Source organism: Hibiscus syriacus, unplaced genomic scaffold (assembly GCF_006381635.1).
Source record: "Hibiscus syriacus cultivar Baekdansim isolate YM2019G1 unplaced genomic scaffold, ASM638163v2 tig00110652_pilon, whole genome shotgun sequence".
Classification (NCBI taxonomy): Eukaryota; Viridiplantae; Streptophyta; class Magnoliopsida; order Malvales; family Malvaceae; genus Hibiscus; species Hibiscus syriacus.
In genome coordinates this window covers 20,093-46,791 of record NW_024062812.1, presented here as the reverse complement: position 1 = coordinate 46,791, position 26,699 = coordinate 20,093, and the positions used below count along the sequence as shown (strand labels likewise).

The 26,699-nt window shown below is 36.7% G+C and overlaps 1 protein-coding gene across 1 annotated transcript; it reads left to right on the top strand.

Moving 5' to 3' along the window:
* The first annotated feature begins 21,145 nt into the window (after positions 1–21,145).
* LOC120137168 lies at positions 21,146–25,673 on the top strand. Its single transcript, XM_039152987.1, has 10 exons — positions 21,146–21,303; positions 21,758–22,289; positions 22,649–22,793; positions 23,093–23,203; positions 23,325–23,718; positions 23,956–24,201; positions 24,500–24,569; positions 24,808–24,980; positions 25,176–25,242; positions 25,478–25,673. The coding sequence occupies exons 1-10, from the start codon at positions 21,175–21,177 to the stop codon at positions 25,612–25,614; spliced, it is 2,004 nt and encodes a 667-aa protein (XP_039008918.1). The 5' UTR covers positions 21,146–21,174; the 3' UTR covers positions 25,615–25,673.
* The last annotated feature ends 1,026 nt before the right edge of the window (positions 25,674–26,699 follow it).

Genomic DNA, 26,699 nt, shown 5'->3' with positions numbered 1-26,699 from the left:
AGATGTTGAGTAATCAGTATTCAGAAAACGGGATAAATACCGTAACCAGAAATCATATCAGAAATATACAGTAAATCAGAAATCAGATACACAATATCAGATATTTATATACTTTAAAACAATAATATAACACTATCAGGAAACACACCTGTAACAGTCTGGGAAATCAGATAGGGAAGCCTATTACTGGGTCTGTCGATCACGTTCTGCTGCAGCGCTAGATCCTACGAATTGGAAAAATCCATATTGGAAACCTAATATAAATAATCTAAATATTATTTAAATAATATACGGAAACATATGGGTAATTCTCGTAGTACGCGGTTCAGGCTGATCTAACGAACTGATAACACCGGACCTAATTGATCATTGCTCAGGTGAAACACGAGTACCTTCATAAAATATTTTTATTGAATAAATCCTTGACCAAATCTCCTTTAAATAATCAAAATACTAAAATATTAAGCCTTTTGGGTTTACAAGCTCGATTCGGGAATTTTGGGTCAGAATTTGGCAAAACAGACTTCGGAATCAAATTCAGGACGTCGAAAAACATAAAGTATGACCTTCGAAATTTCGAATTCTTGGTTAAAACTAAAGTCAACGGGTTTGACTGATGATTTGGAGACTTTCGGGTTTGAATTTAGCAAAACAGACCCCAAAAACGGATTCGGGATGTCAAAAACTATCAGGATAGGTATTCTTGGTCGAAAACAAAGGTCGTTTAATAGCTGGTCAAAGCTGGTCAAATGAGGTCAACAAACTGTCAAACATTTTACACAAATAGCACTTTTTTAAAATAATTACCAAAATAGCACCCTTTTCAAATTAATTCCCAAATTAGCACAATTTCGAATTAATTCCCATAATATCACCTTTTTCGAAAAAAAATTACCAAAATAGCACCCATTTCAAATTTATTCCCAGAATAACACCGGTCAACGGGTCGGGTCAACGGGTAAACTGATCGTGACCGGTAAAACCGGTAAAAACCGGTTCAAAACTGGTCAAAACCGGTTTCCAGCATTCACTCGCCTGCGGCGACGCGTGTAGTGCGTGCGATGTCCTCCAGGGCTCTAAAAATCACGGAAAAATTTCTAAAAATTATTTTGAGTGATTTCGAGATACTTACAAAGATCGGTTCAAATTCTTGAACGGCGGAGAGCTCGATTTCGACTTGGCCGAATCTTTGACTGATCCACCTCCCCACGCGCCGCCGTCAACGGAGATCGAAGATGACACTGGCGGACTCGGAACGACACAAGGAACACGATGGTGCGGGAGGTGTCGTAAACGGAGCAACGATCGGCGATGAATTTAGGATTTTCTAGGCGATTGAGCTTAAAAAAAGGTCGATGCTTTGACTTGAAATTCACGACGTTTGGCAGCGTTTCGCTTCAATTAAATTGAAGGGTTTGTTCCTCGCTCGATGATGAACACGATGGTGGTTTTAAAATGACGATCGGAATTCGGACGGCGTCGGGATCGTCGTCGGAAGTTGAGGTTGGGAGAGGGAATTTTGGGAGAATATATGAGCAATTGGTTTATGAAATCAGAAACCAATTGCCGTATATAATGCCCAACATTACCAACCTTTCTTGGGCAAATTCAGGGCTTGGTCCCTGAATTTGCTTTAGCTTTAAAACAAGTTACAAGTTTTAAAAACTTTCAATTTAGTCCCCAAATTTTCACCAATAACACAATTAAATCTTCAAATTCCAATTAAATATTATTTTGAAATTTTCAGGTTGTTACAATTCTCCCCCTCTACAAGAAATTTCGTCCTCGAAATTTACCTTATGAAAACAGATGAGGAAATTGAACCTCCATTGACTCCAAGGTCTCCCAAGTAGCTTTTGAGGGGCTACGATTACTCCACTGCACTTTGACCATTGGAATACGCCTATTCCGAAGAACTCGTTCATCCCTCTCTAAAACCTGAACATGCTCCTCCTCATATGACAAATCAGGTCTCAGCTCTACCTCATCAACCTGAATGATGTGATCTGGATCTGGACGGTATCACCTCAACATAGAAACATGAAAAACATCATGAATACGACTGAGCTGGGAAGGCAACTCAAGCTGATAAGCAACAGGTCCAACTTTCTTCAGAATACTATACGGCCCAATAAATCGCGGACTCAGTTTACCTTTACGTCCAAATCTCAATACCTTATTCCATGGAGATACCTTGAGAAAAACCTGATCTCCAACCTCAAACTCGATATCCTTACGTCGTTTATCTGCGTATGACTTCTGACTATCAAATGCCTCTCTTAAGCGATCACGGATCAGTCTGACAGTATTTTCAGTCTCTCGAACCAAGTCTGGACCCAAAGTTTTTCTATCATGCAACTCTGTCCAACATATAGGAGTACGACATCTACGTCCATACAGAGCCTCATACGGTGCCATGCGAATACTCGCCTGATAACTATTATTGTAAGCAAACTCAACTAACGGCAATAAATCTTCCCAACTACCACGGAAATCAATCACACAACCCCGTAACATATCCTCCAACACCTGAATCACTCGCTCAGACTGTCCATCAGTTTGAGGATGAAAAGCTGTACTGAAATTCAAACGAGTACCCAGAGCCTCGTGCAAAGTTTTCCAGAACTTGGAAGTGAATCTCGGATCTCGGTCAGATATGATAGACAACGGAACACCATGAAGTCTAACGATCTCAGAAATGTACAACTTAGCCAGTTTATCCAGAGAATAATTAACCCGAATAGGAATAAAGTGCGCTGACTTGGTGAGTCGATCAACAATCACCCAGATGGAATCCTTTTTGGAAGGAGTTAGAGGAAGACCAGTAACGAAGTCCATCGTAATTCGCTCCCATTTCCACTCAGGAATCTTAATTGACTGTAACAATCTAGATGGATGCTGGTGCTCTGCCTTAACCTACTGACAAGTCAAACACCTTGCCACAAAATCTGAAATAGTTTTCTTCATACCAGTCCAAAAGTAGCGCTCTTTGAGATTATTGTACATTTTATCCCCACCAGGATGCATAGCATAAGGACTACTATGGGCCTCCTGAAGAATATCCTGTTTCAACTCATCATCTTTAGGGACGCAGTAACGACCTTGAAAACACAAAATATCATCCTGGTCCACAGTATACTCCGAACTCGATCCTTGCTTAACTTGTTCAATAATGGGAAGCAATGAGTTATCAAGGAGTTGTTTAGCCTTAATCTCCTCGGCCAAAGTAGGTTTAACCTGTAACTCTGCTAACAAACTATTATCATCAAATAAGCTCAAGTTGGCAAATAAGGCTCTGAGATCTGATATCGCCTTACGGCTCAAGGCGTCTGCCACTACATTAGCCTTCCCTGGATGATATTCTATCTCAAAATCATAGTCCTTTAAAAGCTCCAACCAGCGACGCTGTCTCAAATTTAATTCTTTCTGAGTAAGCAGATACTTCAGACTCTTATGATCAGTATAGATATAACACTTTTCTCCGTAGAGGTAGTGTCTCCAGATCTTTAAAGCAAAAACCACAGCAGATAATTCCAGATCGTGAGTAGGATAGTTACACTCATGCGGCCTTAACTGACGTGACACATAAGCGACAACCTTCCTATCTTGCATCAAAACACATCCTAATCCAGAATGAGAAGCATCACTGTAGACAGAAAAATCCTTCCCAGATTCAGGCTGAATCAACACTGGGGCTTGAGTTAGAACAATCTTCAATTTCTCAAAGCTAGCTTGTTGGTCCTCAGACCAGACAAATGGAACAGCTTTCCTCAATAGTTTCGTCAGAGGAGCTGCAATAAGGGAGAACCCCTCAACGAAACGACGATAGTAACCAGCTAAGCCCAAGAAACTACGGATCTCAGAGACGTTTCTGGGTTGCTTCCAGTTCAGAATAGCCTCCACTTTGCTTGGATCCACCTGAATGCCATCAGCAGAGACGATATGTCCAAGAAAAGTCACTTCGCTGAGCCAGAACTCACACTTGCTCAACTTAGCGTATAGCTTATTCTCCCTTGGAGTCTGAAGAACAATCCTTAAATGCTCCTCATGTTCTACTTCACTTCTAGAATACACCAGTATATCATCAATGAATACAACTACAAACTGGTCCAAATAAGGTCGAAGCACCCTATGCATCAGATCCATAAAAGCAGCAGGGGCATTAGTTAACCCGAATGACATCACTAAAAACTCATAGTGCCCATATCGAGTACGGAAAGTAGTCTTCGAAATATCCGAATCTTTCACTTTGAGTTGATAATAACTAGATCTCAAGTCTATCTTTGAAAAGATAGAAGCCCCTCGAAATTGGTCAAATAGATCATCGATCCTGGGCAGAGGATATTTATTTTTAACAGTGAGCTTGTTCAGTTTTCTATAATCAATACAGAGTCTCAATGTCCCATCTTTCTTCTTGACAAAGAGAACTGGAGCTCCCCACGGTGATACACTAGGTCGAATAAATCCCCTGTCCAACAACTCCTGAAGTTGAACTTTCAGTTCCTTAAGCTCCTTTGGGGCCATACGATAAGGAGCCATTGAAACCGGGGTGGAACCAGAATAGACTTCAATCACAAACTCGACTTCTCTATCTGGAGGTAATCCAGGCAACTCCTCGGGAAAAACATCGGGAAATTCCTTGACAATTCGGATGCCTTCAATATCGGATTGTGATCTCCTAGTGTCCAAAATATAAGAAAGAAACGCCTCGGAACCCTTTCTGATCATCTTCTCCGCTACCAAGGCAGACACAACATTCGTCAGAAATCCACGTCGTTCCCCGATCATTACAATCTTTCGATTATCTGGGGTCTTCAGAACAACTCTCTTAGTCTCAAAATCAATATTTACTCGATGTTTGTCCAACCAATCTACGCCGAGAATCAAATCGAACTCTTCAAAGGGTAACTCCATCAGGTCAGCCAGAAAAATCTCCCCATTGATCTCTATAGGGCACTCTCTAAAAATGCGATCCAACACGATAGATTTGCCTAAGGGGCTTTGAACTATCACTGAACGCTCAGTATTCTCAACAGGAATATTTAGACCCTCAGAAACGGAATGTGATACATAGGAATTTGTAGAGCCACTATCAAATAATGCAAAGTATGGAACTGAATGAATAGTAATAGTACCTGCAGTCACATTAGGCCCATCACGATCTTGTCGAAGTCTAGCAGTGTAAACCAATGCAGGTTGTCTGGCCTCAGATCTGACTGGACCCCTACTCTGAGATGCTCGGCCTCTACTTGCTAATCCAGGTGCTCTCTCCTGAGTACGACCACCCGTAGGAGCTTGAACAGTACTCTGAGTACGAGCGGGAGTACGAGCTGGTGTCTAAACTGAATGAGTTATCTCCGGACAATCCTTTACAATATGGTCACTTGAACCACATCTGAAACATGTACCCAATTTCTTCTTGCATTCCCCATAATGAGGTTTCCCACAATAATTACATGACTGCAAAGATTGCGACCCAGAAGATCCACCATGTCTAGTAGGCTGAAAAGTTGAAGCACCAGATGCAACAGGTCTGACACTCGCACCGCCTCTCTGAAAGGAATCAGCCCTGCCTCTCTTGCTAGGATGTGCAGAAGAATTAACAGAACCAGAAGGCCTCCTGAATCGGGTTTGAGCTCGATCACTATCTCTCCGGTGCTCCATACCTAGTCGCTCTATTTCCTCAGCAGTCTTGGCTATCTCAACCAAAACATCAAAATTCCTCTCTCGGTGGGTAGCGACTCGACTCCTGATCTCATACCTAAGTCCATTCTCGAACCTCAAGCATCGATCTGTCTCAGTGTCCACAAGTCCAGGAGCATATCGGCTCAATCGGATGAATTCAACCTCATAATCCATAACAGACATATTACCCTGCTCTAGACTTTGAAACTCCTGGTGTCGCTCTTGCAGATATCTCTCTCCGATGTAGCGACTTCGGAAGCGCGTCTTGAAAAGATCCCATGTTAATTGGTTCCTCAGAATTTTACCAGAAATGGATTGCCACCATCTGAAGCTTTCTTTCTTCAACATAGTTAGGCCCCCCTTTAACTTTTGCTCAAGTCTGAGGTTCATCTCATCCATAATCCTCTCTGTGTCCTCCAGCCAATACTCAGCGTCTGTCGGAGGTCCACCAGTAATACCCTCGAATGGTACTACACCAGCAGCAACCAGAGAATTTGAAATCTCCACTACAATCATGTTACTAGGGGCTCTAGCAGCTCTCTGAAACATGCGGAAGATAGCTCTATTAATGGCGTCTTCATTCATCTCAGTATCCTCATCTTCAGTGACGGGAGGGTCTCTCATAGGAGTAAACTGATCATCATGAGAAAGAGTCGGATATACTTGCGGAACAGGAGGATCATGTGGTGACATCGGATCGTCTATCGTAACAGAAGGTCGAGTGAGTCGCCCTCTACCACGTCCACGTCCTGTCCTACGACCTCTAGCAGCATTCATTGTTGGATCTATAATGCTCTACAGAAGAATTTGAAACATATGTCAGATTAGCATCAGGGATCTCGAGAAAACTTTAAATCATAACATAAGGTGACATTTTTTTTTATTTCTTAAAAATTCAAAGTTTAGGACCCATATGCAGTCCGAGTGTTTAAAACCGAAAGCTCTGATACCACCAAATGTAACCCCCCAGACCCAGTCTGTAAGATAGACTCAAACCTAAGTGGCCACATATCCCATTCAGAGGTTTTTTTTATATATATAACTTATGGAACGTTAAATATAATATAGAACATAATATTAATAATACAGATATGTCCAAAACAATAATAAAATACATGTCACCAAACATAACCGAAAAACATATAGAAATATATGTTTGTACAAAATAAAGTAGTTGATTTCTCCTGATGCCAAATCTGCTAGCTTACGGTCTGCTGTTATCTGAAAAAGGTTAAAATTTACAGAATGAGCTAAAAAGCCCAGTGTGCTCCAAACAGTGTATAAAAACATACTAACGAAATATTTCAATAAAATTTGTTTATGCACATGTTTTGAAAACATGAACACTACCCCCATCCTTTGACAATCTGTTTGTGTAGGTTCCCCAGAACCATACACCCCGCACAACCAGTAATGTAAGGCCCTGAGCACACATCCAAGGAGCCTGCAGTAATCTTCCTCCAACAATATCCCCCCCCAATGATAGAAATGAACATGAATGTATTCGTATAAAACAATGAATAATTCTTTAAAAACATAAGAATATTTCAAGCTTGAAAACCATAAACATAAATACAGAAATCAAAAATCAAATCAGTAATGTATGGTAATTCAGATGTTGAGTAATCAGTATTCAGAAAACGGGATAAATACCGTAACCAGAAATCATATCAGAAATATGCAGTAAATCAGAAATCAAATACACAATATTCAGATATTTATATACTTTAAAACAATAATATAACATTATCAGGAAACACACCTGTAATAGTCTGGGAAATCAGATAGGGAAGCCTATTACTGGGTCTGTCGATCACGTTCTGCTGCAGCGCTAGATCCTACGAATTTGAAAAATCCATATTGGAAACCTAATATAAATAATCTAAATATTATTTAAATAATATACATAAACCTATGGGTAATTCTCGTAGTACGCAGTTCAGGCTAATCTAACGAACGGATAACACCGGACCTAATTGATCCTTGCTCAGGTGAAACACGAGTACCTTCATAAAATATTTTTATTGAATAAATCCTTGACCAAATCTCCTTTAAATAATCAAAATATTAAAATATTAAGCCTTTTGGGTTTACAAGCTCGATTCGGGAATTTCGGGTCAGAATTTGGCAAAACGGACTTCGGAATCAAATTCAAGACGTCGAAAAACATAAAGTATGACCTTCTGAAATTTCGAATTCTTGGTCAAAATTAAAGTCAACGGGTTTGACTGACGATTTGGAGACTTTCGGGTTTGAATTTAGCAAAACGGACCCCAAAAATAGATTCGGGACATCGAAAACTATCAGGATAGGTATTCTTGGTCGGAAACAAAGGTCGTTTAATAGCTGGTCAAAGCCGGTCAAAGTTCTTGTCAAAGGAGGTCAACAAACTGTCAAACATTTTACACAAATAGCACTTTTTAAAAAATAATTACCAAAATAGCACCTTTTTGAATTAATTCCAAAAATAGCACAATTTCGAATTAATTCTCAGAATATCACCTTTTTTTGAAAAAATTACCAAAATAGCACCCATTTCGAATTAATTCCCAGAATAACACCGGTCAACGGGTCGGATCAACGGGTCGGTTTGGGTCAACGGGTCAGGTCGGGTCAACGGGTAAATGGGTCGTGACCGGTCAAAACCGGTTTCTAGCGTTCACTCGCCTGCGGCGGCGCGTGTGGCGCGTGCGACGTCCTCCGGGGCTCTAAAAATCACGGAAAATTTCTAAAAATTATTTTGAGCGATTTCGAGATACTTACAAAGATCGGTTCAAATTTTTGAACGGCGGAGAGCTCGATTTCGACATGGCCGAATCTTTGACTGATCCACCTCCCCACGCGCCGCCGTCAACAGAGATCGAGGATGACACCGGCGGACTCGGAACGGCACAAGGAACACGATGGTGCGGGAGGTGTCGTAAACGGAGCAACGATCGACGATGAATTTAGGATTTTCTAGGCGATTGAGCTTAAAAAAACGTCGATGCTTTGACTTGAAATTCACGACGTTTGGCAGCGTTTCGCTTCAATTAAATTGAAGGGTTTGTTCCTCGCTCGATGATGAACACGATGGTGGTTTTAAAATGACGATCAGAATTCGAACGGCGTCGGGATCGTCTTCGGAAGTTGAGGTTGGGAGAGGGAATTTTGGGAGAATATATGAGCAATTGGTTTATGAAATCAGAAACCAATTGCCGTATATAATGCCCAACATTACCAACCTTTCTTGGGCAAATTCAGGGCTTGGTCCCTAAATTTGCTTTAGCTTTAAAACAAGCTATAAGTTTTAAAATCTTTCAATTTAGTCCCCAAAATTTCACCAATAACACAATTAAATCTTCAAATTCCAATTAAATATTATTTTGAAATTTTCAGGTTGTTACACAAAGTTATATGAACTATGTGCTAAAGGTAAGGAAAAGGATATGTCTATGTGATACACTATGTAGATTGAGAAAAGCACATGTTATGTATATGAGAACTATAGGTATAATTGGCATGCCAAGAGTAGAGGGTCTACGCTGTCCTTGGGGACATATATGTATTCCTTGGAACATGTGTGATGTCTTTTGAGACACGTATTTAATCTTTGGCATATGTATATAATTCTTAAGGAATTTTCTACGTGGTCCTTAGGGACATCTTATATAGAACTACGGTGCAATTCTACGAGACACTTCGGTGTAATTCTACGTGGCACTTTGGTGCATTTATATGAGCTGTGGTGACACCTTAGTGCACAACCTCACAGTACTCACATACCTTAGGTTCTCAGTATGGTATCATGGGCCAATAAACTTATTAATACGAATTCATGAATGTTAAGGTAATATGCTTATAGGTAAGGAACATGATGATATAAATGCATTGATTAAGTATATGACTTTATTTCATTTCATCTCATTATGGCATTTTCATTACAATTCCTTGTTATTATTATTATTATTATTATTTTGCCTCACTAAGTCGATGACTTAGCGTGTGAGTATTTCACACGTAGGATCCGAGAAAGTAGACGAGACAGGTTAAGCAGCTGGACAACATTACTCCTGCAACTATCAGATCAGAGGCAACTTAATCAGTAGGTCATTTTATTATGTAAATGAATGTTGGCATGTAATCAAAGGGTGTATGCTCTGAGTATTTTGATAAACTTGTATTAACATATGTATATTATTGTATTTTAATAATATAAGTTCAAATGTTTTATCGTTTTTTAGAATATTGTTTTTATAGTCAATGTGACATCCTGGACTCGTATCCGGGTCGGGTATGGGTTGAGGGTATTACATTTAATGGTATTAGAGCTATGGTTTAGTCGATTCTAGGCATAAACCAGAGTCTTTAAATTGAATACATGACAACATATAGTGAGAACTTCTGATCTGGTATAGTATGAGTATGTTGTTTCTCTAATAGAACAATGTGTTTATTTTATTAGATGTCTGGACATAATAGCTCCCGAAGTGAAGCGGGAGAAGATAGGCATGCTGAAAGCAGTAATTCACCTGCCCTGGCCAGGCAAGGTGAAGGACAGACATCTCAGGGAGTGCCTGTACAAGACTAAGACACTTTCTTCAGGACGTTGGACGCTATTCTGACGCATCTTCAACCTCCTGCCCCACCAACTCAAAGAATGAATGTAGCAAAAGAGTTGAAAGTTTGGGAGCTCCCGAATTTAAGGGAGAAGCCGAGGAAGGTCTGGTTGCGGCAGATCTCTGGTTAAATGATTTGAAAATCATGTTGGATGGTCTCCACTTCTCTGAAGTGGAGAACTTAGATAGAGCTATCTCTTTACTGAGGGGTCAGGCAAGAAAATGGTGGACGAACGTCACCATGAGGATGTCAAGTGACCAGTTGACTTCGTCTTTATTCTTAGAAGAATTTAAAAACAAGTATATTGGAGATCAGTTTATTCGAAAAATGAAGCAGGAGTTTATGAACTTGAAACAGATAAACCGCTCTGTATATGAGTATGAATTCGAGTTCAACAAGCTGAGTCAGTTTGCATCAGAGCTTGTGCCTACTGAAAAAGATGCTTGTAAATGGTTTGTAGAGGGCTTACACCCTAGATTGAAAGAGATGTTGATAGTATTAAACTTGTTCTCATTTCAGGAGGTGATCAATCGTGCAAAGGCTCTTGAAAGGGCTCAGATTGAGAGATTCGGGGACTCAAGAGTTCAGACATCAAAGAGGATAGGTGCTTCTTCCAGCTCAGCGCTACCAAAAAGAGGAAGAGACCCAGGATTTCGATCACAAGTTAGATCAGAATCAGTTGCATCATCTGCAAGGGGAGCAAGTCAGGCAAGGCCTAGACAGACACAGTCAGTGGAATCTAGTGCTGGGAGATCCAATCAGGGTCAAGCAAGACAATGTCAGCATTGTGGTAAGAACCATTTTGGGACATGTATGATGGTTTCTGGAGCTTGTTTTCAATACGGAGATGTCAGATTTTTTATCTGGGATTGTCCATTAATGGTTGGAGAGTCTGCACCATCTGAGAGAGTTGGTTCTGCCTCACAGAGAGGTCGGGAAAGAGGTAGAGGAAAGAACCAATCTGAATCCTCTGCTCAACCTGAAGTTTGGTCAACCGTATGGGTATACAATTTAAAGACAAGTGAAGACCCTGATATTATAGCATGTACTTTTCGGCTGCATGATAAATTAATATAGGTACTGATTGATCCGAGTTGTAATTATTCTTACATTACAAGTAAATTAGTAAAGGAATTGAGGATCCCCTTAGAAGCCACGATTAATGAGATTATAGTAACTAATCCTTTAGGGCATAATGCTCGGGTGAACAAAGTCTGTAAGGGGTGTCCCATAAAGATTCAGGGAATTGAATTCCCTGCTAATCTGATGGAATTACCCTTTGATGAGTTTGAAGTGATTCTGGGAATGGATTGGTTGTTTCGTTACTATAGGGATGTTAATTGTAGATCGAAAAATATAACCCTGAAGAGTCCAGGAGGAATAGAAGTAAGTGTGATCAGTGACATGTTTAATTCTTTAGCAAATGTAATATCAGTAATGTCTGCTAAGAAGCTATTGCTACAAGGATGTCAAAGTTTTCTTGCAAATGTGATAGATACAAGAGCTAAAGAGAAAGGATTAGATAAGATTCCAATAGTTCAGGAATTCCCTAATGTTTTCCCTGTTGAGTTGCCAGGATTACCTCCAGATAGAGAGGTAGAATTTCAAATTGAAGTAATGCTAGGAACTGCTCCAATTGCAATGACACCTTATCGAATGGCTCCAAAAGAATTGCAAGAGTTAAAGAATCAATTGCAAGAATTGCTAGAGAATGGATTTATTTGACCAAGTGTGTCGCCTTGGGGAGCTCCAGTGTTATTTGTCAAGAAGAAGGATGGGTCAATGCGTCTCTGCATTGATTATCGACAACTTAATAAGGTGACCATCAAGAATAAGTATCTCCTTCCGCGCATTGACAACTTGTTTGATCAGTTAAAGGGAGCTTCAGTATTTTCTAAGATTGACTTACGTTCTGGTTATCACCAATTGAAGATTCAGGAGAAAGATATTCCGAATACGGCTTTCAGAATGAGATATGGTCATTATGAATTCATCGTAATGCCATTTTGAGTAACGAATGCACCTGCTGCTTTCATGGATCTCATTAATAGGATTTTTTAACCCTATCTGGACCAGTTTGTAGTTATCTTTATTGATGACATACTGGTGTACTCGAAATCTATTGAAGAGCATAGTACACATCTGAGGATAGTTTTGCAAATTCTTAGGGATAAAAAACTTTATGCTAAATTGTCCATATGTGAATTTTGGCTAAATGAAGTAAAATTTTTGGGGCATGTGATATCTTCCGATGGAATTAGAGTGGAAAGGTAAAAGATATAATAGACTGGGAAGTTTCAAAGAATGTATAAGAAGTCCAGAGTTTTCTTGGACTTGCCGGTTATTATCGAAGATTCGTGAAGAATTTTTCAATGATAGTGCTGCCTTTAACGAAGCTGATGAGAAAAAACGTATCGTTTATTTGGACTTTTGAATGCCAATAAAGTTTTGAAGCTTTAAAGAGAATTTTGACAGAAGCTTCTGTATTAGTTCAACCTGAATCCGATAGGAATTTTGTGGTGTATAGTGACGTGTCTCATAATGGATTGGGATGTGCATTAATGCAAGAAGGGAAGGTGGTAGCGTATGCATCGAGACAGTTGAAACCACATGAAAAGAATTACCCCACCCATGATTTAGAAATGGCTCCAGTGGTGTTCGCTCTCAAGATTTGGCGTCATTATCTATATGGAGAACGATGTTACTTGTATACGGATCATAAGAGCTTGAAATACTTGATGACTCAAAAAGAGCTTAATTTGAGACAAATGAGATGGGCTGAGTTTTTGAGAGATTATAATATAATAATTGACTATCATCCCAGAAAGGCTAACGTGGTAGCAGATGCCTTGAGTAGAAAGACGTTTGCAGCTTTACGAGCTATGAATGCAAGATTATCTTTAACTGGAGACGGCGGTTTATGTGCAGAGTTAAAACTTAAACCAGCATGGTTGGACCGAATAGGAGAATTGAAAAGTCAAGATGAATGCTTAAAAGGAATAGAGCAAGTAAAGAATAAAGAGATTAAAGATTTTGAGCTGAAGTCTGATGGAAAATTGTATTATAAAGAAAGAATTGTGATACCAGACGATAAAGAGTTGAAGAAAGATTTATTGACAGAGGCTCATTGCAGTCCATTGACGATGCACCCGGGTGGAACCAAGATGTATATGGATTTAAAAGATCGGTATTGGTGGCCAGGGATGAAACAAAGCATTATTGAATTTGTATCCAAGTGCTTAACATGTTAGCAAGTCAAAGCCGAACATCAAGTTCCATCTGGATTATTGCAAACACTTTTCATTCCACAATGGAAGTAGGAAAATGTAATAATGGATTTTGTTTCGGGGTTACCCCTGACTCCAAACAAAAGAGATTCAATTTGGGTAATTGTTGATCAATTGACCAAGTCAGCATATTTCCTTCCTGTCAGAACATATTTCTCTATGGAAAAGTATTCGGAACTGTATATTAGAGAAATTATTAGATTGCATGGAGTGCATGTTTCTATAGTTTCTTATTGATACCCTCGATTCACCTCGAGATTCTAGAAATCCTTGCATGGAGCGTTGGGGACTCGCTTAAACTTTAGTACTGCTTTTCACCCCCAGACAGATGGACAATCAGAAAGAACTATTCAAATATTGGAAGATATGTTGGGAGCATGAGTCATTGAGTTTAAAGGGTTGTGGGAGAAATATTTACCACTGGCAGAGTTCACTTACAACAATAGTTATCAGTCCAGTATTAAAATGGCACCCTATAAGGCATTATATGGGAGGAAATGTCGAATGCCATTAAACTGGTATGAGCTCAAAGATCAGAATGTACTCAGTCCAGATTTGATTCAAGATATGGAAGAGAAAGTTCGATAAATTCAACATAACCTAAAAGTGGCATTTGATCGGCAAAAGTCCTATTCTGATAGTAAAAGAAAAGAGATTGAATTTCAAGTTGGAGATAAAGTGTTTCTCAAGGTGTCACCTTGGAAAAAGGTATTACGATTTGGCCGGAAAGGAAAGCTAAGTCCTAGATTCATCGGGCCATATGAAGTTGTTAAAAGAATAGGACCAGTGACATATAAGTTATCTCTGCCACCAGAAATGGAGAAAATTAATAATGTTTTCCATGTGTCCATGTTACGAAGATATAGGTCTTATCCCTCCCACATCGTTGCACCAGAACAAATAGAAGTTCAACTTGATTTGACCTATGAAAAGGAACCAATACAAATATTGGCTCACGAAGTCAAACAATTGAGAAATAAAATGGTTCCGTTGGTCAAAGTTCTTTGGAGAAATCACAAAGTAGAAGAAGTAACGTGGGAACGTAAAGAGGATATGCGATTTCAATACCCCCATCTGTTCGTGCAATAAAAATTCGAGGACGAATTTTCTTAAGGAAGGGAGATTTGTAACATCCTCCATACCGGGTTAGTGATTAAATTGTGAGATTTAAAAATTCAGTGACCAAATTGGATAAATTGAAAAGTTTAAAAAATTGATTGAAATGTTTGGTGTAGGATCAATTAGCAAAGAAAGAGGAACTAAAGGGGTAAATAAGTCTTTTAACAAGGGAAATAATTAAATATTAGTTGATGATATTTTATACCCACATGGAAGTTAGTGGGGAAGACCAGAGTTTCCAGATTTCTCTTCTTCTTCATTCTTCTTCTCCACCGTGAAGCCAAGCTAAAGGTGAGTTTTCTTGTTGATCAAATTCTGGATGAATTTAAGGTTGCTTATTGATCATTAGATGATAACTAAGATTAAGGAAAGCTTAGGTTATCTTAAAACTATAAGATGAGGAGTACATGAAGAATTAAAGAAATGAAGTAGAAAAATGAAATCTTGGATTAGAGTTCATAATAAGAATTAGAAGTGAGATTTGACTTGTCATCAAGCTAATTAAGGAATAGGAAGTGTTAGAATAGGGATTAGAACATGTTGGAATTTGAGTGAGATTCTTAAATTCTATAGGGAAGATTGGATTTTAAGTTTTAGAGGTATTGAATGAATAATAATTAATTTAAGTAAGTGTATGCAAATTAGGGATATGAAAGGAGGTGAATTATGTAGTGTTGAGGGGATTATGAAGGGATTTCATGCTAAAAATAACATTTCTGGGCTATGTGCATCAATGCACATTCAATGTGTACCGATGCATCAAGGGTAAAATCCTAGAAATTGTTCAAGGTGTATCGATGCACTCCTTTAAAATAAAAACATCGAATGCCATCAGTGTATCGATGCACAAGTAGTGCATCAATGCACCCCCTTAAAATACAAACATTGAATGGGATTTATGTACCGATGCATAGATAGTGCATCGATGCAGCCGTCAATGGATGCATCGATACATGGTGTAGTGCATCGATGCATACCTTCATTAAAAGATGAAAATAGCTTTTCTTTTAGCCTAAGAAATGATAGTTTAGAATATATTAATTAGTATACTGATAAGTATCAATGAATTACTATGTAGATACAGAGCCTAAACAAGTTCTAGAACAATTGCCCAGTAAGATCGATCGAGGGAAAGGCAAAGAAATATAGGTGAGTGCATATGCATAACATGATTCTCGTAGTGTATCCAATTCTAGACTTGTGATAAGTCTAGATTCAATACATTGATGCATGATTCATTTCATATCATGAAATATAATAGAAATTCATACTATGTGTATTGTGTAATATGTTTTAAATGAATATGTATGCAAAGTTATATGAACTATGTGATGAAGGTAAGGAAAAGGATATGTCTATGTGATATACTATGTAGATTAAGAAAAGCCCATGTTATGTAGATGAGAACTATAGGTATAATTGGCATGCTAAGAGTAGATGGTTTACGTGGTCCTTGGGGACATATATGTATTCCTTGGAACATGTGTAATGTATTTTGAGACATGTATTTGATCCTTGGCATATGTATATGATTCTTAAGGAATTTTCTACGTGGTCCTTAGGGACATCTTATATAGCACTACGGTGCAATTCTACGCGGCACTTCGGTGCAATTCTACGTGGCACTTTGGTGCATTTATACGAGCTGTGGTGACACCATAGTGCACAACCTCACAGTACTCACATACCTTAGGTTCTCAGTATGGTATCATGGGCCAATAAACTTATTAATAAGAATTCATGAATGTTAAGGTAATATGCTTATAGGTAAGGAACATGGTGATATAACTGCATTGATTAAGTATATGACTTCATTTCATTTCATCTCATTATGGGCATTTTCATTACAATTCCTTGTTATTATTATTATTATTATTTTGCCTCACTAAGTCGATGACTTAGCGTGTGAGTATTTCACACGTAGGATCCGAGAAAGTAGACGAGACAGGTTAAGCAGCTGGACAACATTACTCCTGCAACTATTAGATCGGAGGCAACTTAATCAGTATGTCATTTTGTTATGTAAATGAATGTTGGCATGTAATCAAAGGGTCAAGTTGTGTATGCTCTGAGTATTTTGATAAACTTGTATTAACATATGTATATTATTGTATTTTAATAATATAAGTTCAAATGTTTTATCGTTTTTTTAGAATATTGTTTTTTATAGTCAATGTGACATCCTGGACTCGTATCCGGGTCAGGTATGGGTTGAGGGTGTTACAACCCGTACTTGGCACTTGGAGGATAGACATATCCGTACAATGACTTTTTGTTGTAATGTTTTTATCTTCCAAGTTGTATTTAATTTGGTTGACATGTGCCTATATTTTTAAAATATTGTTTTTGTTACTGATGTTAGATTTGCTTCGATACTGATTTTGAAATATTTTATTTTTATTTTTTACGACTTTAATTTACTGAATTTAAACTTTGATTGCTATTAATTATATTTTTAAAGATGTTTAATTATAATTCAGATTTTAAATTATCGAATAATGTCTTTGGAAAATTTTACCGTAATCCGCTAGATCTGGTCGTAACGCATTGGTCGGTTCTAGGGGTTACATAGATAATGAAACTTCTTTATGTTCTTTCATCAAGATGGTACCCTCTAACTCTTCTATGCTTCTTGAAAATTCATAAGTGATGTTTGTGATGATAATGCATGCATGTTGTATGTCTTGGGGTGAAAAACATGTTAAAATGATTAAAATGAAGCTAAAAATGAATTTGTGAAGTTTGTCCAGAAGAAATATTTGCACAAGCGGTAACTTTAAAAATTCATATTAAATTTTATAAAAATAATTAAAAAGTGATCTATATATGGTTGTAATCCGGAGGCATTCTAGTTTTGTTTAAAACAAACATATATTGATTTCACATGTATATAAAAAGACATGAATTTTATGATGATAAAAGGTCAAAAATCTGAGCAACAAAATCCTTATAAAACAATTTTAGTAGTGATTTTGAAAAATCACAAAAAAAATCCATAGTTAATAGTAGGAAGTGAACCTCATATACATATAACTGTACGTAAATGTAATTTATTTAAAAACAAACGGTTCTTGATTTGAAGCTATATATTTAGAGTTATAAATTTTTAAGTAAGTAAAGGTCAGAAAAGAATGTAGCATACTGTTTTAAAAAACAGTAAGGATAGTAACTTCAAAAATTCACCATAAATTGTACGAGATAGATTATAAACTTTAATTTATATGATTGGAAATAGTAGTGAATCTAGTTTCTTATAAAAACAAACGAAATATTATAGAATTGTAGATTATTAATTACACATTTTTCTTTAAAGGTAGTACGAACTGGCATATTAAATGATCAATATTTTAATCATGATTTAAGATTTTGTAAAGCTTAAATGATTAAACTATATTCAAGCATAATATACCTTGCAAGTTTGAAATAAGCATAACACTTTGAATGCTATTGGGTTACACTTGTGATTAGTTGTTTGATGCTTTGATTGTACTCAACCTTCAAGCTCTAACTTGATAAATGGCCATGAGTGGAACGCGGGAAAACAATTCGGACACTCGAGATTTGTTTGATTAGCGATCATGAGTGGCGCAGGACTATCCAGATATTCAATTATTTGAGTACATGTGCATCTTAATAAATTTGACAAGTTTGATATGCAAATGATTTGTTTATGAAATTTTCATGACATGTGATTTATTTGTTCGTTACCCATGCCATGTTTCTATGTATACATTTGATTTGCATGATCGTATTTGAGAATTTCTTGAAGTATGGTAGATTAATTGTGTACCACTGAACTTGCAACGCTCAACGGTCAAATTATTTCTATTTTCATATTAGTAGACTTCGTTCGTATTTGAGGAGCATCATTAACAAGGGACTTCCAACACCCCGTATTCAGAGTACAACACCTTATTTGTATGTGGATACTGTATTCATAGGGTCTCGCTTATATTTTGATGTCTGTAACCCGTTTATTATTTTGGGTTATTTGACTATTTTGATATATACATATACTTATGATGGAGCTTCATATGTTTTTGTATAACTACTTTTAATACTATTTTATTATAACTATTTGATGATATTTCTCTTATATAAAATACTTTTAATGTTTTAAAAATATTAAAAAATTATTGGATTGCTCCGGTAACTCGAATGTAACATCATTGACCTTCGAGTATTATGTATTCTAGATTAGGGTGTCACATTATTATTTTAAAAACTACTGATTATAACATTTTATTTTTTTAAAAATGGCTAATAGCATTAATGCCCGTGTATTTTACAAATCTTCTAATGTGATGCCTATGTTTTTCAATTATTCAATGTTTCCAATTATTTAGTGTGTCCATATACTTTGCTTATGTGCTATATTGTATCCCTAAAACTAGTATTGTTGAATGATAACATGATATAAATGCGTAATATTCTTTTTATATTCTCTTGTGATAATTGGATAGTTAAATAAATAATTTATTTATTCACTTTGTATGACCATAGATTAAGAATCAATGTAGAATTTATGATCTAATTTAGAGAGGTAATGCAATTAACTCTATATATATGTAAAACCCTGGTTGCTCTCTTTTTCATTCTTCTTTTTTTTTTAGAATATATATTGGTTTTTACAGATTGGATTAACTTTTTTTTATTTGGTTTGACTGGCGGCGACATCGATTTTGATGCTGGTTGTCGACCGTTGAATTCTCTTATCTCTTTGTTTCTTTTTTAGTTTTTTAATAAGAATAATTCTTATTGTTTGACACATTTTTCTCCGTCTTTATGACACGTTTTTCTCTACCTTTGTGACACATTTTTCGTTTTTTTTCTCGGTCGTTTGGTCGTTTTTTTTATTTTATGTTTTCTCGTGGTTGTATTTGACGACACCACAACTGATCTAGATGACGTTTATTTGTAATCATGTTGATTTTCTCTACTATGGACCCTCAAATTGAATTTAGATACGCGGTTTTACATTCATGGATAGCTTCTCACGATGTTCAGCTTTGATTTGTAGTTCTCGGTGATCTTTTAATAGTTTAATCTCCTTTTTTGGTTCATTTACCGATGTAATCAGATTTATTTGTATCTATATTTTGTTCGAATCTTTTGGTTGAGTTTTTAACATTTTCCATGTATAATCTTTATATGATCTAAAGTGATTAGTTTTAATGTTATAAGAAAATGTCCAAATTATATATTTAGTTTACGATGATAGCTTTAAAATTTTTATTGTAATTTTGAATATTTTTATTTTTTTAGTAAGACTAACCACTTCCATTTTTTAAAAAAAATACATAATTTATTCAAAATTTTATTGGACCGACCGATGTTGACTTCAACAAGCATTTTATAAGAGATTCAGACCATGAACCGGCTCTACCAGGCCGGTCCATAACTCGACGTTTTTTCGGATTTCGGTAAGACGAAAAGACTCGATAGACGCCACATCAGTAAAATAAATAATAATATAATAATAGTATTTTCGTTGCATATAAGGAAAGAAACGTTTTCAGTGCTTTACCAGGATTCTAACACAAGGGTGGTAACAATTAAACAAAGCTGGCCACACTCTACTTGAAACCTCTTTGATTCTCTATACAAAACAATCAAACAAAAACCCTAAATTCCGTTTGCATTTTCGTTTTAGATTTCGGTAAAGTCTCTGTTCCCCCCCTTTTTTTAAGCACCATATTTGTTGGGGGTTCAACTTTCTTGTTTAGTGGAGTGTTTTCCCCCCTTGTTTCTGTAAAGTTTGATCTGATGCATTGGTTATTTGAAAACTAAACAAAAAAGCATCTACCTTGTTATAAATTTCGTGTTTTGTTAAAAAAGTTCACTTTTTTTTTTGGATTGCTTTACTGGTTTTTTATTATTATTATGAATCTTTGTTCTTTTTTTTTTGTGTGTGTGTGTGTGTGTGTTGGGGATGTTTAGATTGTTTGAACGTGTTAATATAAAATAAGGGTTTTTATTTTCTCTTTGTTTTCTTCCCTTTTGAATTTGCTTTATTGATGAATGCAATTATAGTATTACAGTTTGTATTTTGTTTGATGTTTGAGCTTGTTTGGTAAACTTGGAAATTTGTGTATCCTTGCTTTGCTCTTATATATTGTTGCAATGTTATTGCTTTTTTGTCGATTTATATAATTTTTTATGTGCTAATAACTTGTTTTTTTAATAAACTTGTGTACATGTGTTGCCATTTTTCTTTTTCTTGTAGTGTTTCAGTATTTTCTTTATGTAATATCTGTATCTATATTACAATCATGTTGTGTCCAATATTGTCAGATTTATTGTTTGACGTAGAATCCATAAGAATTGACATCATGTGTATGAAGTACATGTATTTTGGCATAAGATGTGTTGCTTTGTGTTTGCTTTAATGGTCATCGAATGTGTTATTTAATACGTTTCTTTCGATTAATAACATGTTGGTTTCTGCCATTTCTGTTTGCTGTTGTGTACATATAAGGCAATCATGAGCATCTCAAATGTGTGTCCAACTGAAGATGCTGTTCAAGCGTTTTTGGAGTTCTTGGTTGACCCTATGCTACCCAAAAAATTAATTTCGGATACTCCGGATAAGCCGGAAGCAGTTGCCAAACAGGTCCATTTCTTTACTTCATTTGAATTTACATACCGACTTTGGTTTTTCACGCTCACCTGTTATCGATCACATGCTCTTCGTGTCAGACACGTGTTCTTTTAGTAAGTCAAATTGCTTTATCTAACAGTGAAGGAGGATTACATGTTCTTTTAGTAAGTCTAATGTTGGAGTTTTAATCGTATTTATAGTGAAATGGGAGTATTTCTTTTGGACTATACACTTGTAGTGCTTTGTTTACATATAAGAATTTGCTAGTGGTGATTTGTTCAGAATGAGATAGGACCATGTAGGAATGACTAGAAGACAATATAAAAAGTTTGGTCAAGAGTTGATTGCCGTGCTAGAGGACGGTGGAAACGATTTTATGTACTCTCTTTCTCAAATAGATGCATAAATGTGTGGTCATACAATCTGCTCTTATATTTCTTCTTTTCCTTCTGCAATTATCCTTTAGGTACATGCCGTTGTGTTACTATACAACTATTACCACAGGAAAAGACATGCCGACTTAGAGTTTCTAGATTTTGAGCCGTTTTGCAAGTTGGCTTTACTTTTGAAGCCAACTTTGATGCCACATATGAAGCTCATGCTAAGGACTGATGATACTGAAGTGATCAACCTCGAGAAGCAGCTTTCATTGACAGAGAAAGCCGTCATGGATGCATGTGATATATCTAGAAGTTTATATGCATCAATCAGTGTTCCAAGTGAAAAGAGGTTGCCAGTTTCGAAAATTTCAGTTCTTTTAATTGACAAAACAAAAAAGAATTGCATCTTGCTGAGTGGTAGCATCACTCAGGGTGTAAAATCGTTGATTGAAAAGGATGTGAATGAGTCCTGTTGCGGTCCAGATGGTTCTGTTAAGGCCAAACAAATGAGCAAAAGAAAAAGAACCCCGAATAAACGTTTGCGGGATGAATCGGATGCTGATGAATGTCACTTCCAACAATTGGCTTTCTCAGCTATTAAAGAAGCAACAAAGGATGGTAAACCTCTGCCACTTTATGTTAATTGTAGAATAAATAGATAAATATTGATTTGTAGGTAGTTCAATATTATTAGTTTTTATTTCGAGTATTATTAAAAGCTTGAGTTTTAAATGCTTGCATTTATTAAAGCCTTGAATAACTAGAACTGTCGTGTGTGTCGCTTGTTAAACTGAGCAGTCAAGTTCCTTGTTGGGAATAATTTATACACCCATGTGGGACATGCTTGTATCCAACACTTACACTCGAGTCCAACTGCCATTGAGAAAATGTTTTAAGAGAAAGAATATTTGGACTTCGAATATTTTTCCAGTGTGTGTGGTACATATTAATGCTAATGTTAATGCTAAATTGGCCAGGCATCAGTCAAAGCGATCTTACCATTATTGAGAGCCATGTTGTATGTTCTTTGAGCAAAGTAAAGACAGCCGCTCGCTTTTATATTGTGCAATGTGCTCGAGAAGCAAAAGCTCGTTGGATTCCTATTAAGGATGTAATTCAAAGGTTTGGTTCTAGTCAATGACTTTCATTATTATCATTACTTGCTAAAAGATATCTGTTTTCTGGTATTCCGGTTTTTCCTCTCTGGTGGATGACGAAGAACGTTTTCTGGATATGCAAACATGCATTGATTTAGAGGTCAAGCTACCCTTTTTATTACTAGTATAAATAATGTCCAATAGAGCTGAAAGGATATGATAAATTGGTTAAAAAAATATTTTCCCCCCTTTTTGTTGTGTACTTCAACTTTTTCGTTAAAAAATTATGTTCTAAATTGCTGATGAAGATTCTTGTATTATTAGCTTGCAGGGTCCATTAGTGAAAAAGGATTCCTCCGGATGGGTGTACTCTCCTGTTGTCGAGTACTTCCACCTGCTCCCTTATGCACGGATCATTTCTCAATGGTACTCGAGGTTTGTGATACTTATTTTATGTAGGCTAAATTACATTCACCTGCATATGGGAAAAAGGTTTATTTTGTTGCTTTTGTTGGTTAACTTTTTTTTACTTGTCTCTGTACAAATTGTGTTGCAGGGATGTCTCTCTTATCAGTTTCGAGGAACCGGAGTATGTACAGGAAGTTATTAATGTACATGGATTTGAAATGATCAAAGATCTTTGTGAACCCGAAGTTCAAAATAACGGGAATGGGATTCCATTTGATGGTGGCATTGTAGAGGCTTCTAAGAACATCAGCTGTGCTGAATCAGAGAAGCAGAATGAGAAGAATGTGCATTGCATGAATGACTTCTTTGATGATAACGATGGGCCTTCTTGGACTATGGATGTGGACAATCATTCAACGGTTCACTTTGAAAAGAAGTTGACATCCGAAAATGTTGCTGAGAGAGTCCAACATGATTCTCAGCTAAAGAAGATTAATTCTCATGCAGAGTGCGAATTAAATGGAAGGACTGATATTGCTAAGGTGTGTCCTGATGATTAACTGCTTTCGATTTCTTAGTTAGTCGAAAAATGCTAATTAGATTCAGAATTGTATTCTTTAAGAAAGGAACTAGTAGATATCATAGTCCTGTAGCATTCTACTAGTTTCACTAGAAATATGTCGTTAATATTGCCAAATTCTGGGATTTTTCTGCTCCTTACTTAGTACTGATCCTAAGCTTTATGTTCTTGTGTACTCATCCTAAGTTTTTCGATGCAGTTTGATGTGGCAAACTCGGCAGTTCGCAACAACCTTAATCAGCTGAAGGATCAAATTGATACCAATGGAAAAGCCGCATCAAATGATAGGCCTGCTCAAGATGGGATATCTTTGGGAAATCATACTCCGGTTATTTGCGAGTCCAGATCCAAATTTTCAGCTAAACTACAAAAAGCCATTGCCTCAAAGGAAAACATCTTGTCGGAAACTGCTTTGAGAGTTCTACTTAGAAAGAGGGATAAAATGGTATGGTTTTTATTTTTTCTTTTAATTCAAATGATGCATGCCTCCTTCAAATATTTGACGCACAAATACGGTTGGACTATTATTAGTATGCCGCTGCCCACTTTTATTCGTCTAATATTGGTAACATCAAGTAAGATAAGCTCGTGTAAAGGCGGCCGCCTCAAAACATATACATTACCTATGATCCACCCTTTGAAGTCCCATTTTGAAGTGATCCATACTCCTTTCTGTCATATTTTTTGTTGATGAATTCCTTGATTATACATTTTCCCTTTCACATTTCCTTTTCAATCCACAGGTTCTTCAGCTTCGCAATATCGGAGATGAGATTGCTCAATGTGATCAAAAGATGCAAACAATTCTGAACGGTACTTTTAAAAACTTTAAAAGTCTTACAGCGGTGTGTGAGTTAATGTTATATTTATTATCACACGATCTAAATGATATAAATGAGAAGAGAAATGAGACTGCAATATGAAAGATCTCGGTCGAGATATTATTAGACGAGTTTATGTTAAAGCCGTTGCATTAATGCTTTTAGAGTAATTTGTGGTGTCAGAAATTGTATCAACAGAGCTGATTTGGTAACTTGTTTTCTTTCTTTAGGTGGTGAAGATGATTTGGAATTAAAGATAGAATTGATCATAGAAGGTTGTAACGATGCGTCTCGAGAAAACCAAGGGTTGGCTTCCCAAGGCCATGAAGGCCTGGGTTCGTCTCAATGCAAAAAACGAAACAGGTCCTCAGAGGAAGCTTGCAGCAAGGCAAATCCGTGTCAGGCAAGTTTAGTCAAATGTTCCCTGCTTTTAGCTCCATCTATATACTTATTTCAAACTTTCCCACTGAGTTCTCATGTTTCCAAAATACCACTTGGAAAGAATCCGATGTTGCTTAAAGAGGCGACGAGCTAGATTACGATGTTAATCAGTCTCAGAAAAAAACACGTAATGATTAATATTTTTCTCATCTAGCAGTTGTTGGATGGTATATGCAAAGACAGGAACTGGACATTGCCAACATACCAAGTATTCCCATCAGATGGTATGTTCTTTTAACTTAAACATGCAGTTTGGATTGTTATACAATTTAAATGATTTACTCGTCCTTCGTCATTTCACGACGAGATCTTGGATATGAATGATTTTTCTTGTTTCAAGTTTGAATCTTGTATCACTAACCCTAACATGTTGTTTAGACCTATTTTACTTGGACTTGGGTATTGAGAAAACAACAAAAGCATGTAAAAACTAACCTATTCTTTTGAGTCATCTTGAAGGTGGATATCAAGCTAAAGTAACCGTAAAAGGGACTGACTTTGAGTCGTCGAGCGAGGGGAACGCATGTCAGAAGCCCCATGAAGCGAGAAGCTCAGCTGCATCGAGGTTGTTGGTCAAGTTGGTTGACCATGTCTAGTGGCTGAAACAACTGTATCTTTTGTTTTCGGTTCCTCACCATGTCATCGTCGTTTTAAACGGCATAGTTTGTTAGCAACTTTTGCTAGTCTGATATAGTATACAGCTTATGCTTATTGGTTTGAATATGATATAGAAAAACTGTAACACCCCAACCCGTATCCGACCTGGATTCGAGTCCGAGGTGTCACATCAATTTTTAAAACCTTTACTTGTTCAAAATAATGAAAATTTCCCGTTAAAGAAAACTTCATATTATTTCATCATAAAAGTTTACAAACTTATCAGAGCATGTACTATTCAAATCGTTTCTATTACATGCCAACTATATCTAAAAGAATCAAATACATATCAAACATTTCCTTTTTGATCTGAAACGTTGTAAGGAAGATGCTGACATGTCTTGCTCCTCTTAGGTTCTCTTTTCGCTTCTGTAACTTACGTGTGAAACAATCACACGCTAAGTCTATGACTTAGTTAGGCATAATTAAATTTACTATAACATATCATTTCTAATTGCTATTATGCCTACTTCATGTAAACTTCATAAACTATGGAATGCATTATGTATCAAACATAACTACAGACATATGCATATCAACTCTTTATCTTTATTATAAATCTTATCATTATCATTAATTTCTTTGATCATATGACCCTTTACCCACCATGCATACACATCATATAGCACATCTATAACTATACCAATTAACAAACATATCATCATGAGATTTCTGTAAAGCACTTAACATTACCAAACATACATATCACATATAGTGTATTTGTTATTATCTCTTGATTAGCCCATGTACACTGTGAGAACTATAGATATGTGAGTCTATTGATGTTGTGCACTAATGCTGTCACCACAACTCGTATAAATGCACCGAAGTGCTATATAAAATTGTCCCTAAGAACCACGTAGAAAATTCCTTAAGAATCATATACATATGCCAAGGATCAAGTATGTGTCTCAAAAGACCTCACACATGTTCCAAAGAATACATATATGTCCCGAAGGACCGCGTAGACCCTCGACTCTTGGCATGTCAACTATACCTCTAGCTCTCATGTCACATAACATGG

Coding starts and splice junctions, on each gene's coding strand:
- LOC120137168 (XM_039152987.1), top strand. CDS start 21,175: ATGAGCATCTCAAATGTGTGTCCAACTGAAGATGCTGTTCAAGCGTTT. Junction 21,304..21,757: donor CGGAAGCAGTTGCCAAACAG/GTCCATTTCTTT, acceptor ATTATCCTTTAG/GTACATGCCGTTGTGTTACT. Junction 24,981..25,175: donor GCAAGGCAAATCCGTGTCAG/GCAAGTTTAGTC, acceptor CTCATCTAGCAG/TTGTTGGATGGTATATGCAA.